Source organism: Cibotium barometz, chromosome 59 (assembly GCF_041138505.1).
Source record: "Cibotium barometz isolate CiBa-2024 chromosome 59, ASM4113850v1, whole genome shotgun sequence".
Classification (NCBI taxonomy): Eukaryota; Viridiplantae; Streptophyta; class Polypodiopsida; order Cyatheales; family Cibotiaceae; genus Cibotium; species Cibotium barometz.
The window spans coordinates 1,497,244-1,514,283 of record NC_141104.1 but is presented as its reverse complement, the minus strand read 5'-3'; the positions used below and the strand labels follow the sequence as shown (position 1 = coordinate 1,514,283).

The 17,040-nt window shown below is 47.1% G+C and overlaps 1 protein-coding gene across 2 annotated transcripts in view; it reads left to right on the top strand.

Annotated features, from left to right (window-relative positions):
• The first annotated feature begins 619 nt into the window (after positions 1-619).
• LOC147605360 (GPN-loop GTPase QQT2-like) overlaps positions 620-17,040 on the top strand; it is a 40,652-nt gene continuing 24,231 nt past the window's right edge. The window contains exons 1-2 of one of the 2 annotated variants that reach the window (XM_086793438.1): positions 620-737; positions 899-1,080. In XM_086793438.1, coding sequence (XP_086649564.1) covers positions 903-1,080 — 178 coding nt within the window. In that variant the 5' untranslated portion in view covers positions 620-737; positions 899-902. Of the gene's footprint in view, positions 738-784; positions 1,081-17,040 lie in introns of those variants that run through there. The other variant, XM_086793439.1, reaches the window with a different exon arrangement.

The following is a 17,040-nucleotide window of genomic DNA, read 5'->3' as shown; positions in this document are numbered from 1 at the left end:
TTTGTGCAAAGTAGCAAACTGCCACATGTATATATCTAAGGGGTGTAAGCTGTGGCCTAACCCACATGTATTTGGCATCCTCATCTCGCATGACTATGCTGATCATGCCTTGAAGGTGCGAGACCTAAATAGGACTGTTGCTACTCCTGATCCCCATACTCCTATCTTGTGGGTATTCTCGCGATAAGCTGATTCCCACTTGTACCTGTGGGCGAAACGAGGCAATCTCCTCTCTGAGCTCTGGTGTGTCTCTGTATAGAAGACGATATCTCGTCCTTTAAATGTCTCCCAGAAGCCTCCCACATATGATCATAGAGTTTCATTACAGCTCTAGGCTGCCATCTGGATGCGTGTAGTCTCATAGACCCCGTGCCCCTATTTAAGGGTGGGGCGTCTCTCTGTAATGATGACTTTCCCATCTTTGTATACTGCCCACTTCCCTTCCTTACGGGCTACCATGTTCTTTTCCATTAAGGCCTTCCTATGTGCCACCTGTGTCGGGGTCAGATCCTTATCCAAGTAAATATATTAACGTCTGCAAAAGACTAAAACCAAAAGTTACAATGAATCCATGAGTAAATGAATCATGGAATAACAAACTAAAAATGAAACAAGAACTAAACACTATCAAAATTGTCAAAGAAATGCCTATGGGCTACACGTATGCTCAACTCTAAAAGTGTGATACATCCTCATAAACAGAGGGGGAGCGTGTGGCAATAGGCTCTGTTGTATCTGTAAGAGAGAGAGAGAGAGAGATTTTTCTATTTCAATTTTAAATTGTTTTTAATATTTCAAGTTGTTTGCTTGCCCACTTCTTCTTGTTTTCTCCTCGTTCCGAAGCCCTATGGTCTAAGTTCGTGTTCTAACTTACTTTCGTATTTAAATTTGTCACCAGTCATATGGACAAAGATAAGGAGCGTGGGGAAGTCTTCGGAGATCAGCTGAGGCAAGTGGAGAATGATGTGCAGAGGTTGCTTCGCAATGAAACGCCCTTTGCTTCGGGATTCACTGAAGGCGGGGAACCATCTCTCTCTGGACGCAAAAAGCCTGTCATTGTGATTGTGATTGGCATGGCAGGTATGGCCTTTTGAACCCCCCATATGTACATGCATGAGAGAGAGAGAGAGAAAGAAAGAAAGAAAGATTTTATTAACGTCTTCCAGAAGACCGAACTCGGCCTATGAGACAAATCAGTGTACCTGTGTGGGGTATCCTCTGTCATCCCAACAAAATGAAAAAGTACTGGACTAAAAAGCTGAGGTGTGCAATAAGCTCCATCTTGTACCATACTGGGGGTATAAAATGGTATACATCAATGAAGGGGGTGTCCACAGCTTCCTGAAGAACATGCCTGGGTCTGAAGCGAGCCAGTCGCTCCGCACCCTCTTTGTGAAACTGAGCTCTGATCTCTGTCATCTCTCTCTTGTATAGGCGTGGTGTCCGAAAGCCAGGTGTCCTTTGTCTCCTGCGGGCTTTGAGTGTCTCTGCTCTCTGGAGAGTAATTCCCTGCTGTGTAGAGGCTGGGAGTGGAATGGATCCCTGAAAAAATGTAGTAATCTGTGTTTGTCTAAGCCTGTAATGATGTCTCTCTGTGATGCTGTATGTCTAGAATGAATCTCCCCAGTATGTGCTGGTCTGTTGCCTCAAAGATCTGGCGTAGGGAATGTGGCTCTGAATAAAATGGGATATCTCTCTCTGATCGCTGTATATGCTCTGCATCTGCATACATAATGCTCCTCACTCTCCACCTCCTCTCTGCACAATCTGCATACCCTCTCCTCTCGGGGGTTCCGTGCTGCTTTGCTAGTCTCGATCTCCAATCGATGTGATGAAACTCTAAGCTGACCAATAGCCACTCGGGAGCCGTGTGGTTAAAAGCCCTCCATGTATCTAGGCCTCTCTATAAATCCATCATCAGTGATACTCATGAAGTGATCTCTGTAGTATAGCATCTTCGGTGGAAGAGGCTGTGTAGGCGTTAACCATGTCTCTCGTGTATAGAGCTGCCATAGGTCCTGTCTCAATACTCTGTTCCTCTCACTATGAGAGAGACGGATATGTGGTGCATCCCTGTCATACTGGAATGGTGGTAGATGATCCATGTCTAGGCCATGCTGTGAGAACCAAAGTGATACAATAATGTCCATGGCATATCTCATCATGGAATGGAAAACAAAACAGAATCAAAACGTAAACATAGCTATCTCACTGGGATGATACAAAGCTGTCCATCCATGGAAACTCATCATGGAAGACTAGGAACATACAAACATGAGAGCAGCATCAACTCCCAGTAGATGGCATACCACTCTCCAAAATATCAAGCATGGGGCTAATGAGTATGGCCGAGAGGTTTCCCTCAGCTTTGTCACGTGGAAAGGTAGCACGATGGCGGTGGAGAGAGAGACGGAGAGAGATTAAGCGTCTACTAAAGAGCCAATGGGCCTATGAGACCAAAGTGATACAATAATGTCCATGGCCTATCTCATCATGGAATGGAAAATAAAATAGAAACAAAAACATAGGTATCTAAGAGGGGTGATATAAAACTTTCCATAGAAACTTATCATGGAATACTAGAAACATAGAAATATGAGAGGAGCATAAGCCCCCAGTAGATGGTATACCACTCTCCAAAATATCAAGCATGGGGCTAATGAGCATGGCCAAGAGGTCTTCCTCAGCTACGTCACGTGGAAAGGTAGCTCGATGGCAACGGAGCATGACCTAGATCTGGAGCTGGAGGGGATAGTGGTCGGCATTTGGGGGCGTTGGGCATGTTGGAATGCGGAGGTCCGGTCCGAGGCAACTCCTCTCGGGGGTGAGGTGGGTCCACAAGGTCCAGTGTGGAGAGAGAGAGAGAGAGAGAGAGAGAGAGAGAGAGAGAGAGAGAGATGAAATGATATATTAACGTCCTCAAAAGGCCAAAATGACCTATGAGACCTAAAAGGTTACAACAATTGGTGGATCTGATACAATGTCTTTGTAAGAAAAGCTAAAACAACTAAACAACTAACTAAAACTAAAACAACAACTATGAGGAAAAGTAAGGTACTAGGAGCTCCTAATGGATAACATCTGGGAAGGAAAACTCCAGCAACAAAGGTAAGCATCATATACATCACTATCCAAAGATGTCTCTCATCGGTCGATGGCGGATATCCTCAATGTCCTCCATGGTGAGTACTCTGACTGGACGTCTCCCATGCCGTGCTAGTATGGTCCTGATCCTCTGTTGTAGTCTCCGTCGGTGTTGGGATGGGCCTCTCATCTTGGGGCGCCTCGACCGCCCCAGCTCTATAGCCCGATCAATTAGTGTACCTCTGGTGCGGCTATACGCTGGGGCTAGCTGCAATGCCTGCTGGCCTGATTGCTCAATCTTTGGTCGAAAGAAGTCTGTAATCTGTTTCTGTAGGTGTCTCTCCCTCTCTGATCCCCTCCCTCCCTCTCAAGAGACCCTCTCTATGTCTATGCAGCTCCAGCAAGTATAATCCGAGGCATCTCTGATCTTGGTATCTCATGACTCTAGAAGGTGGTCCGAAACCCTCTTTGAACAGGCAGTGAAAACGGCCTCGTATCTCATAATATACTGGACAGTGACATATGTAATGTAACTCTGTCTCTGGCTCCATCTGGCACAGCTGACAAATCCTAGTCTCAGCTGGTACTCCTCTGAATCTGCCAGTCTCAATCGCTAGCTAGTGTGAGGATGTGCGCATCTGACCAATAGCACACCGTACCCCATGAGAAAGATGAACATCCATGTAGTTGGGTCTAATCACAAACCCATCCTCCGTGAGCTGGAGAAGATGATCTCTATAGAAAGCCATCTTCGTACCAAGCTCGTGTGTCGGCTGTATCCATATCCTCCTAGTGTCCAGTTGAGCCAAGTCCTGCCTGATAAGTCTGGTAATCTCTGCCCGTGTGAGAGAGAGGGAGGGTGCATCCAGGGAGTACTGAAATGGAGGTAGCCTTTCCATACTAAAGCCATGCAGTTGGAACCAAGCTGTCATCTGTGTGCATACCAACATGATCCGTCTCCCTGTGATGCCAACTGTCGTGAAGACTCCAGGGCTAAGCGAGCATATCTGTCGCTAGGGAGAGCCCAAGTGCTATGTATAAAGGAGACTGATCGAGTGAGTGCCTCTACTACCAATGGGGGGGCAGCCATCTCTGCACGGATAATATCATGTGGTACGGAGGCCTTGGCCCTAATCATCCGGGAAATCATAGAAACCAAGGGCCTCTCCATACATATCCATCCATCAGTGCTACCAGCTCGGCTGTGGTGATCCACTGAGGGTCCCCATATCTCCACTCCATACAGCATGGCTGAGGTGACCAAAGTGTCAAAGAGCCAGAGCTTTGTTCGAGGTTCCTGAAACTGAACCTGTGAACACACCTCTCTAGTCTCCCCAATGCTGCATAAGCTCTGGTCAATTTGGTCTCGGCTGCTCTCCTCAAGGAAAATAGTGGGCCACTAAAAACCACACCAAGGTAAGTATATGCATCTGTATACTCCATTGTCTCCTCCTGACCATATGTAAAGGTGGGTACTGACCTCCTAACCCACTGTGCTGTGGTGTTAAACACCATCACCTTGGTTTTACCAAGGTTAACAGACATCCACTGTCCTGTGCAAACGTGTGCAATGCATCCAAATGACGCTGCATCCCCTCCGGAGAATCTGAGATTAGCACAATATCATCAGCATACAATAACAGCGGAATCCATGTCCCTGCTAGCTGCGCTCCTCTGTCACCCTCCCACTCTACATAGTCCGAAACCTCATCCACATACATCCCAAATAAGGTGGGAGAAAGGGGGCAGCCCTGTTTCACCCCAATAGTGGAGTGAACTATCTCAGATATACCTTGAGTAGTACGTACCTGCCCCACAACTGTCCTGTATAAAGCCATGATTCCCCAAATCAGCTCTGTGGGCACTCCCATCTCCTGTAGTCTGCGCATCAGTCTGGCTCTCGGTACTGTGGCAAAAGCTTTGCGGAAATCCACAAAGCAACAATAAATCCTCCTGCCATATAATCTACCCTCCTCAATAATAGCTCTGAGTGTCAAGATATGGTCAAGAGTGGAGAAACCTCTCCTGAACCTTACCTGCCCTGATGCACGTATGCCCTCTCTCTCTGCCCATCTACTCAACTCCTCCTCAAGAATAGATGCATATAATCTAGCCAATGTGTGACCAATCATGATGGTACGATAATTCCCAGGATCATGGGATCCCCTGACTTGAAGATAGGCCAAAAGGCCAAAATGACCTATGAGACCAAAATGTTACATCATGTCCATGGAATACATCATCATGGTACTGAATGTAAAACTAAAAGAAAGTATGTGTAAAAAAACAAAGAGCCTCACACTGTCGCATTAGCCAAGAATATCTCGGGGAGAGAGAGAGAGAGAGAGAAAGAAAGAAAGAAAGATATATTAACGTCTACGAGAGGCCAAAGTCGGCCTATGAGACAAAAAATAATACAACTGTGTTCTTCCGGTCATCGGAAGAAAAGAAACAAAAGAAAAAGTGTGCATGTGTCTGGATACAACTGTGAATCATCATGGATCGGTGGAGCCCATATACAAACAATATAAGGGGGGTGGGGATGTGGATGGAGTGCTAAGGCAAGATGCATCTCTATATGCTGAAGGGGTAGTACAAGCATGCTATGCAGATCTATGTCTAACTCCATCCAGTGCCATAAGAGGGATATAAGATATCATACATCGCCGATGCTGAGGCTGTCAATGGCATGAACATGTACCCTGAGTCTGAATGAAAGCGAGCTAGCCTCTCCTGTCTCTCCATCTGGTGTCTCATTCGGATAGCTGCTATCTCTCGGTGACGGAGTCGGGGTGCTCTATGTCCAGTCTGTCTAGGTCTCCTCCTGGCTCTCAATTCCTCTGCTCTCTGTGCGGTCACCCCACGTGGTACATCAGCTGGCACTGGCATAGCTCTCTGGAAGAAATAATATATTAACGTCTTCAGAAGGCCAAAATGACCTATGAGACCAAAAAGGTTACAACAATTGGTGGATCTGATACAATGTCTGTGTAAGAAAAGCTAAAAACAACTAACTGAAACTGAAATAACTATGAGGAAAAGTACGGTACTAGGAGCTCCTAATGGATAACATCTGGGAGGAAAACTCCAGCAACAAAGGTAAGCATCATACACATCACTATCCAAAGATGTCTCTCATCGGTCGATGGCGGATATCCTCAATGTCCTCCACGGTGAGTACTCTGAGTGGACGTCTCCCATGCCGTTGGGCCTCTCATCTTGGGGCGCCTGGACCGCCCCAGCTCTATAGCCCGATCAATCAGTGTACCTCTAGTGTGGCTATACTTGTCAGATTGTTGCATGCGGAAGCCACACTCATACACACGTAGAGAGAGAAGTTGGCGCAGAGAGAAAGAGAGCGAGAGAGAGGAAAGTCGACGAACAACGCTTGACCTTGATTAGCAATGAATAGATTATTAGATACAATAGTGGGCATGGGTATATATACCCTCACAAGTGAAAATGGCCGACTACCACCCCACTTTGAGATACGACTTTTAACACCCTCTCTGTAGCTCATAGTGGACATAGATGAAGAAACCAAGTTGATGTAGATGCAACCATGGACACCTCAGTACCGGCCGGATACCGAATACACCTCGAAAAATGCACCAAAAAACAATGGGTGGGCAAGGCGTGCTCCGATCACAATCGAGCCAAGAGGCAGTTGTCCAGCTCAGCGCTGGGTATGGTAATGTCCCCGAAAACGTAACATCTGCAGTCCCCGCCAAGAAAAAAAACACTCCTTGCTGCCCAGAATATCCCACCACCAGCCGACCACCATCCAGCCGCTTCAACCGGTCGCCAACACCTTCGCCTCAACCGGCCGCCAACACCTTCGCTATTGTGCTCTGCCACGCTGAAACGCTGCAGCAGCCACCTTCTCCAACTCCTCCGTGTGCCCAAGAATCAACGAGCACTCAGCTCTGATACCATGTCAGATTGTTGCATGCGGAAGCCACACTCATACACACGTAGAGAGAGAAGTTGGCGCAGAGAGAAAGAGAGCGAGAGAGAGGAAAGTCGACGAACAACGCTTGACCTTGATTAGCAATGAATAGATTATTAGATACAATAGTGGGCATGGGTATATATACCCTCACAAGTGAAAATGGCCGACTACCACCCCACTTTGAGATACGACTTTTAACAATACTCTGGGGCTAGCTGCAATGCCTGCTGGCCTGACTGCTCAATCTCTGGTCGAAAGAAGTCTGTAATCTGCCTTTGTAGGTGTCTCTCCTTCTCTGATCCCCTCCCTCTCAAGAGACCCTCTCTATGTCTACGAAGCTCCAGCAAGTATAATCCGAGGCATCTCTGATCCTGGTATCTCATGACTCTAGAAAGTGGTTCGAAACCCTCTCTAAACAGGCAGTGAAAACGGCCTCGTATCTCATAATATACTGGACAGTGACATATGTAATGTAACTCTGTCTCTGGCTCCATCTGGCACAGCTGACAAATCCTGGCCTCAGCTGGTACTCCTCTGAATCTGCCAGTCTCAATCTCTAGCCGGTGTGAGGATGTGCGCATGTGACCAATAGCACACCGTACCCCATGAGAAAGATGAGTATCCATGTAGCTGGGTCTAATCACAAACCCATCCTGCGTGAGTTGGAGAAGATGATCTCTATAGAAAGCCATCTTCGTACCAAGCTCCTGTGTCGGCTGTATCCATGTCCTCCTAGTGTCCAGCTGAATCAAGTCTTGCTTGATAAGTCTGGTAATCTCTGCCCGTGTGAGAGAGAGGGAGGGTGCATCCAGGGAGTACTGAAATGGAGGTAGCCTTTCCATACTAAAGCCATGCAACTGGAACCAAGCTGTCATCTGTGCATACCAACATGATCCGTCTCCCTGTGATGCCAACTGTCGTGAAGACTCCAGGGCTAAGCGAGCATATCTGTCTCTAGGGAGAGCCCAAGTGCTATGTATAAAGAAGACTGATCGAGTGAGTGCCTCTACTACCAATGGGGGGGCAGCCATCTCTGCACGGATAATATCATGTGGTACGGAGGCCTTGGCCCTAATCATCCGGGAAATCATAGAAACCAAGGGCCTCTCCATACGTCTCCATCCATCAGTGCTACCAGCTCGGTTGTGGTGATCCACTGAGGGTCCCCATATCTCCACTCCATACAGCATGGCTGAAGTGACCAAAGTGTCAAAGAGCCAGAGCTTTGTTCGAGGTTCCTGAAACTGAACCTGCGAACACATCCTCTCTAGTCTCCCCAATGCTGCATAAGCTCTGGTCAATCTGGTCTCCGCTGCTCTCCTCAAGGAAAATAGTGGGCCACTGAAAACCACACCAAGGTAAGTATATGCATCTGTATACTCCACTGTCTCCTGACCATATGTAAAGGTGGGTACTGACCTCCTAACCCACTGTGCTGTGGTGTTAAACACCATCACCTTGGTTTTACCAAGGTTAACAGACAATCCATTGTCCTGTGCAAATGTGTGCAATGCATCCAAATGACGCTGCATCCCCTCTGGAGAATCTGAGATTAGCACAATATCATCAGCATACAATAACAGCGGAATCCATGTCCCTGCTAGCTGCGCTCCTCTGTCACCCTCCCACTCTACATAGTCCGAAACCTCATCCACATACATCCCAAATAAGGTGGGAGAAAGGGAGCAGCCCTGTTTCACCCCAATAGTGGAGTGAACCATCTCAGATATACCCTGAGTAGTACGTACCTGCCCCACAACTGTCCTGTATAAAGCCATGATTCCCCAAATCAGCTCTGTGGGCACTCCCATCTCGTGTCAGTCTGGCTCTCGGTACTGTGGCAAAAGCTTTGCGGAAATCCACAAAGCAACAATAAATCCTCCTGCCATATAATCTGCCCTCCTCAATAATAGCTCTGAGTGTCAAGATACGGTCAAGAGTGGAGAAACCTCTCCTGAACCCTGCCTGCCCTGATGCACGTATGCCCTCTCTCTCTGCCCATCTACTCAACTCCTGCTCAAGAATAGATGCATATAATCTAGCCAATGTGTGACCAATCATGATGGTACGATAATTCCCAGGAAGCATGGGATCCCCTGACTTGAAGATAGGCACAATCGTGGACATATTCCAAGTCTCAGGAAAACCCTCACACATGGCTCGGTTAAACATCATAGCAATAAGCTCTGCAAGCATATCTCTGGCATGAATAAAGTGCTCTGCTACTAAACCATCATGATCATATGCTCTCCCAGTCCTCATCCTGTCAATAGCTTTCCTTACCATCTCAGCAGTAAAGAAAGCACATGTCTCTGGGCAGGGCATGGGCGAAGACGCAAACTCTGCCAAAACTATCTCATGTGGTGTCGAGGTTTTACTATGAATCATCCGTGAGAACATAAGTATCTGTGGGCGCTCTAAACCTTGCCACCCGCTCGCTGATAGTCCTGGAGCCCAGATGGGGGATGCATACATCAAGGCTGGTGTGACTATGGTATCAAAAAGCCATCCCTTTGTACGGGGTTCCTGAAAATGCGCTTGGTGACATTGCCTCTTAAGTAAAGCTAAAGCTGCATACCCTCTGGCTTTCTTGTCCTGAAGTGCCTGTCTCATGGAGAACCTCCCCGCCAGGCTAGTAAAGGTGACACCCAAATATACATATGAAGTCACTACATCCACATGTCTGTCCTGCTATATGATATGGGTGGTCTCTCGCCCGTGCTTCGTGGTATTGAAAATCATAACCTTGGTTTTACCAAGATTGACTGTCAGGCCCCTCTGATTACAAAACTCTCCCAAGGCATCCATGTGCCGCTGTTACCCTTGCTGTGTATCCGAGATAAGTACTACATCATCTGCGTAAAGCATCAAAGCTACATATAGATCTGCCAAAGATGATCCACTGCCCCGCACCCCCCCCCCCCCCCCACCCCCCCTTTATGTCCACAAAATTTGCTAGCTCATCAATGTATAATCCAAATAGGGTGGGAGATAATGGACATCCTTGCTTCACACCAATAGTGCTAGCAAGCTCCTCTGATAATCCGCCCGGGCATTGCACACGACCCACAACTCTCCCATACAAAGCAATAATCCCCCATATCATCTCTGATGGTACCCCAAGTGTCTGCAATCTCTGCATAAGTCTGTCGCGAGGCACAGTGTCAAATGCCTTGCGGAAATCCACAAAGCAGCAATATAATCTACGTCTCTGTGCCTTCGCCTCCTCTATGAGGCTCTTGAGTGTGAAGATATAATCAAGAGTGGAGTGGTTTCGGCGGAAACCAGCTTGCCCAGTAGCTCCGAATCTAAAGGTCTCTGCCAATTTACTGAGCTCATGCTCAATGACCGACCCATAAAGTTTGGCCAATGTGTGGCCTACCATCATAGTCCTGTAGTTACCCGGATCCATAGGGTCGCTAGCCTTATGGATGGGGGCAATAGTGTGTAAAGTCCATGCGGCCGGGAACCCCGCTATGATAGCCTTGTTAAAGAGTTGTGCTATAAATGACGCCACCGTGCCAGCTGCATATGAAAAATGCTCACCTCTAAGGCCTGTGTGGTCCTCCGCGCGTCTGGCGTATAGCACTTTCCACCATATCTGCTGTAAAGAAAGTAGAGTGAGTGGGCCGAGGCTCTGAAGGATAGGGTATAGGCGGCTGATCTGGCACATCATATAGTGACTGAGCATACATATGCCATATCTCGGGGTTACAGATAGGGGTGTGTGAACGGTGTTCCCGTAGCCTCGGCCAAGTCCTCCCTCCTCCATATGGAAAACCAGTGTAGGCTCCTGAGCCTGGCCACCTCTCAAGCCCATTATAAATAATGAACCGATGATGTGCACCAAACAACAATAGCTGTTTCCCATGTTTTTTGATCTCCCCTAGATCCTCTGAAGATCTCTGTATCCTGAGGTCCTCCTCATCCAGCCCCCTCAAACGTGGATCCTACACCTCACATTGTCTACTCTGGGTCCTGGCATTAAAGTCTCCCACTAGCAAAATATCCCCCCTCCTCCTATTCTCCGTGATCCCCTCCGACAATGCTGTGAATATCTCCTCCTCCTCTGCTATAGCATCCTCATGCTCCTCTGCATCCTCCATCTGATCTCTATGACGCTTCCCCTGAGCAAAAAGTGAGCCATCTGGTGAGAAATAGCACACAGCAATATATACCGCCCTCGTATCCGTGAGCTGCATTCTGACCCACATGAACCTAGCCTCCTCATCTCGTCTCATCACTGTAACACGTGGCCGGAGCTCCTCCCTAAAAAGGACAGCCACTCCCCCTGATCCTCGAACACCTCCTGCCCATCTAGTCTGTCCTCTAAAGGCAGACTCCCATGTATAGCCTGTCACCCTCAACAAACTCCTCTCTTGACTCTGGTGTCTCCCTGTGAGAAAAATAATGTCCCCATCTCCCAGCACCTCCTCAAAACGCCCTGGATCTGACCACAGTGACCCATTGCAGTTCCACACTGCCATTTGTACCTTTGTCTCATAGGCCGCGAGTCCCTATTCGACGATCTTGCCATCAATGATGACATGACCGCCACGATTGAAGGCCGCCTTCACTTTGGGCATCTCTTCTCCCTCTCTGCCTCTAGCACGCTGCGCCCTATTCAACCTGCCTAGTTCTCTCCCTCTCTACGCTGCTATGCACACCTGCTGCACCTTGTTCGTTGCGTTGTTGAGTGTGCCCTCTCTCTCTCTCTCTCTCTCTCTTTTTCGCTCTCTGCAGAAGAGCTACCACTCTGAGCTTCAGCATGATCATCTACCTCCTCTTTTGGAGTACAATGGCACTTACACCTACCCGATCATCCAAATGGGAGGGCTTGTATGGCAAGTTGACCGACATCATAGACAAGATGGAAAACACATTTCAGGACAAAAGGAGAAGAGTGTGCTAGGGGATTTATCAAAGGACAAGTTGAAAGTGATCAAGGACATACTAGTATGTCAAGAAGACATGTATTTAGGTGAAATCAAAGAATTACGGGAGGAACGGTCAACCATGCAAACGGAGATCTCTCAACTTAAGGAGAAGGTGCAAGGGATTAAAGAACGGGAAGATGGACAGATCAGCCCCGACATCGAAGAAATCAAGGCCGAGCTCAAGAAAGGGTTTGCTGAGGTGATGAAGGAGGAGGTGAAGGTGGAGACAGCTAAGGTGAAACAGGAAATTCAGCAAGAGGCTGAAAAGGATTGGGTGGTGGTCCAAACGAAAGGGCAAACGGCTTTGAAGAATGCCACCATTGAGGAGGAGAGAAATGCTTCAGGCGCGCCAATTGACAGGCATGCCCGAAGGGAAGGCTCTACTCCGGAAGAGGATGGGAAACTGCTATGCAAGAAATTGGGGCACGACGAAGGTGAGACACCCTTCAAGAAAGCTTGGAGAGCATGCAGCGACTTCTAATCCACGTCCTCTCATATTACAGTTTGAGGATGACACAGGCAGGGTCACATTCTTGAAAAAAAGGGTAGTAGCTAGGGGTTTACCTGGGGACAGAATTTACTTGGATGATGACCTTACCAAGGCACAAGTGGCACATCGCAAACAAGGGAGAGAACTAGGCAGGTCGAACAGGGTGTAGTGCAGAGAGGGAGAGAACTAGGGAGGTCGAACAGGGCGCAACGCGCCAGAGGGGAGAGGCGCGAAAGTGTATGACCACCAGTGCGGGCCGCCATGGGGGGGCGGGGGCTCTGAAAGTGCTCACGCAACAAGAGAGAGAGAGAGAGAGAGAGAGAGAGAGAGAGAGAGAGAGAGTGTCAAATCCCCACGGATCTCCTCGTGATCGTTCTTGGTACGAGACTCGAATCTTGCAAACAAACGAATAAACAAGGGGGTGCAGGCCTGACTCACCTCCCAACCATGACAACCGTGGGCAAGCCCACAGTCTTGGCTGTCCCCACCGAGCCACAAGCTGAGCTAACTAGGTTGATGTACCGACCAATCTCCTCTTCGCAACGTCCCATACCGCCACGAAACTGCCCTCGCGGGCCTCGAGATTGCTGCCGGCCTCGGCTGCATAAAGCAGGTGCACGTCTGCACTAGATCCAGGCTCCAAGACCATAGAGCTCTCACAAACTCGCGAGACTCTCTATGTCCCAATAACTAACCTTGGCCACCCTTTTATAGGCTCTTGGCCGGTCATCGGGCGTCCACACTTGGGCGCTCGCCCGTCCATACTTGGGTGCCCGCCCGTTAGTCTATCCCTAACTCAGCTCGTCAATCAGCCTGCCTAGTTCCAAGCTTCCCCAAGCCTCGAAACTAGTCTTGCGTGCGTGTAGCACACGGTAGATACACACCGTGCACGTGACATACTCCCCTCCCTCTAAGAGCTCACTCCTGAGCTCACTAAAAAGCCAGGGTAATCTCTCTGAAGAGTAGTCAATGTCTCCCATGTAGCGTCCTCCTCAACACGATCCTTCCACTTGATCTTGTATTCTGTGATAAGCGTATTACGCAATCTTCTTTTACGAAATCCAAGAATCTTTTCAGGTTTGTGCGGAACAAATGCCATGTCCTCGACATCTATAATTTCTTGAGGAGTAACTAACTGATCTGCTCCACCCAGTACTTCCTTAAGTCTACTAACATGAAATACAGGATGAATTTTCACATGAGAAGGCAAATCCAATTCATATGCAACTGAACCAATCCGTCGTGTAATACGAAATGGTCCACAGTATCTAGGGGATAATTTCGGAGATCGACCCGTCCGTAAAGTCTTGGAATCTTTTGGAACTCGCAAATACACCATCGTTCCTTCAGAGAACTCTCTGGGTGAACGATGTCTATTAGAATAAAACCTGTCTCGGTCTTGAGTACTTCTAATAGATTCCTTCGCAACTTGTAACATTTCCTGCATATCTTGCAAAAAATTACGTGCTGCATCATGCTGAAGTCCTGAGAATCCTACTGTAACAGGTGATCTAGGTTGAAAACCATACATAAGCATGAAAGGACTAAACCCTGTACTCGTATGCTTAGTACTGTTATATGCAAATTCTAACATAGGAAGATAATCCTCCCATGAACTCTGTCTTTTGGATACATATGCTCGAAGCATATCCTCCAAAATATGATTCACTCTTTCAGTCTGGCCATCAGATTGAGGATGATCAGAGGAACTCAAATTCAAAGTTGTTTCCAACTTCTCAAAAACAAGTTTCCAAAAATCACTCGTGAACTTAGAGTCCCTATCACTGACTATGTCCTGCGGTAACCCGTACAGTCTAAACAATTGCTCGATAAACTACCGAGCTAATTGCGTAATTGTAATAGTCTTCCGGGTCGGTAAAAATCTAGCCATTTTTGTCAAGCGATCTACCACAACCCAAATAGAATCGTGGCCTTGATGTGTTCTTGGCAATCCGGTAATAAAATCCATGCTAATACTTCCCCATTTATTACCTGGGATTTGCAAAGGATGCAACAACCCAGCCTGTCTAAAGCGTTCAGCTTTATTTGCCTGACAAATCTGACACTTGAGAACATAATCTTCTACATACCCTTTCATCTTTGGCTAATAAAAAGTGTGTTTCACTAACGATAGTGTCCTGTGTGCCCCAGGGTGTCCAGCAAATTTTGTCATTACGGAATAGTAAACCATTCCGAATCATCCACTGGCCTCCTGCAGCCTGAATGGTAGACTGCTTAGTCATTGAGTCTTGGTCAATCAATGAGCTCCCGTCCTGGATCTTCTGCCAAAATGGACCAAAATAACTATCAGTCCTGCAAAGCCCTCTCAATGACTGAAATAAGTCAGTAGAAATCTCGGTGAACGACAAAGTATTCACCTCTCGAATCCTGCAAACAAACGAATAAACAACAAGGGGGTGCAGGCCAGACTCACCTCCCAACCATGACAGCCGTGGGCAAGCCCACAGTCTTGGCTGTCCCCACCGAGCCACAAGCTGAGCTAACTAGGTTGACGTACCGACCAATCTCCTCTTCGCGACGTCCCATACCGCCACGAAGCTGTCCTCGCGGGCCTCGAGATTGCTGCCTGCCTTGGTTGCATAAAGCAGGTGAATGTCTGCACTAGATCCAGGCTCCAAGACCATAGAGCTCTCACAAACTCACGAGACTCTCTATGTCCCAATAACTAACCTTGGCTACCCTTTTATAGGCTCTTGGCCGGTCATCGGGCGTCCACACTTGGGCGCCCGCCCGTCCATACTTGGGTGCCCGTCCATTAGTCTATCCCTAACTCAGCTCCAATCAGCCTGCCTAGTTCCAAGCACGAGCTTTCCTTCCTCTCAAATCATCCGCATCACACACATACTTGATTGACTGATGATCAGTCAATACCACAAACTTGGAGCCATATAAATAATGTCTCCAAACCTTGAGAGCATGAATCACAGCATAAAGCTCCTTCTCAAGGGTTGGCCAACGAGATTGAGTGTCGTCTAGCTTTTTACTTTCAAAAGCAACCGGTCTACCATCTTGAAATAGAGCAGCCCCGATAGCATAGTCACTGGCATCAGTTTCAAGAACAATCTTTCAAAATTCTGAAGGCCATATCCAAATCGTTATTTCAAGTGATAGGTTGATTTGACTACCGTCCACGACCTTTCAATAAGTCGGTCATTGGCAGTGTGAGCTAAGAGTACTCCCGTACAGATTTCCGAAGAAAAACAACACAACCGAGAAAAGAACGAAGTTGTTTCACTGTACGCGGTATAGGCCAGTCCAAAAGCTTCTGAACTCGGTCATAGTCAATGCTCAATCCATCTCGAGTGATCTTGTGTCCCAAGTAAATGATGTCGGTCAAAAAGAACTCACATTTACTTAATTTAGCATATAGTTGATTTTGTCTTAAAATAGATAAGACAATCGTGAGGTGTCTGAGATGATCCTCAAGAGTACGACTATATATCAAAATATCATCCAGGAACACCACCACAAATTTCCCCAAATGTTCACGAAAAAGATCGTTTATCATTTGTTGGAAAGTAGCTGGAGCATTGGTTAACCCAAAAGGTAATACGAGAAACTCGTAATGGCCATACCTAGTCCGAAAGGCGGTTCTTTCAACATGCCTTTCATGAATACGTATCTGGTGATAGCCAGTACGTAAATCTATCTTCGTGAAATATTTCGCTCTTGCTAACCGGTCAATCAGGTCATCTGATCTAGGGAGAGGATAACGGTTCTTAATGGTCAACTTGTTCAATCTCTTGTAAGTCATACACATTCTCCAGGTGTTGTCCTTCTTTCTTCTAAGCAACACAGGTGCACCCCAAGGTGATTTACTTGGACGGATCTGGCCCATCCTCAAATAATCTTCGAGTTGTTTAGCCAACTCATCTTCCTCAGCTTGGCTCATCGTGTAAGGTGGAATACTGACAGGATGAGCACCAGGGATCAAGTCAATACGATGATCTACTGCCCGTTCAGGTGGTAAACCCGATGGCAGTTCCTTAGGAAATACATCTTGAAACGAATCAAGTATCTTCTGTAATGCTTTGCTTTCAAACACACTTAATTCATTTACATCCATGGAAGGTATGAGAAATGAAGAAAGTGGAATCAAGACACAATGGAAAGCGGTATACAAAGAAGAATCCATTATATTTCCAAAATCAATTGTATTTACAAGAGGTCCCTGAGAGGGATGAATATAATCACCTAAAATACTATACTTGGTGTCCCTATGCTGAAAAGAAAAAATATGACTAGACCAATCTATCTGGACTTGAAGAGTCTTAAACCACTCAATCCCTAATAACAAGTCTACATTCTCTAGGTGCATTACATAGCATTCCAGAGTATCTTTGTAGTCCTGAATCTGGATTGGAAGCATCTCCACCTTTTGATCCCATACTTGCCTTCCTGCAGGTAGGCGTACCTCATAGATATGATCGCTGGGTGTCGTATCAAGATTCAATTTTTGCACAAGTTTGTAGTTAACAAAGTTGTGTGAGCTGCCAGGGTCTAGAAGAATGTGAATCTTATGGCCATTCACTTCTCCATAAACTCGGAGAAGATCA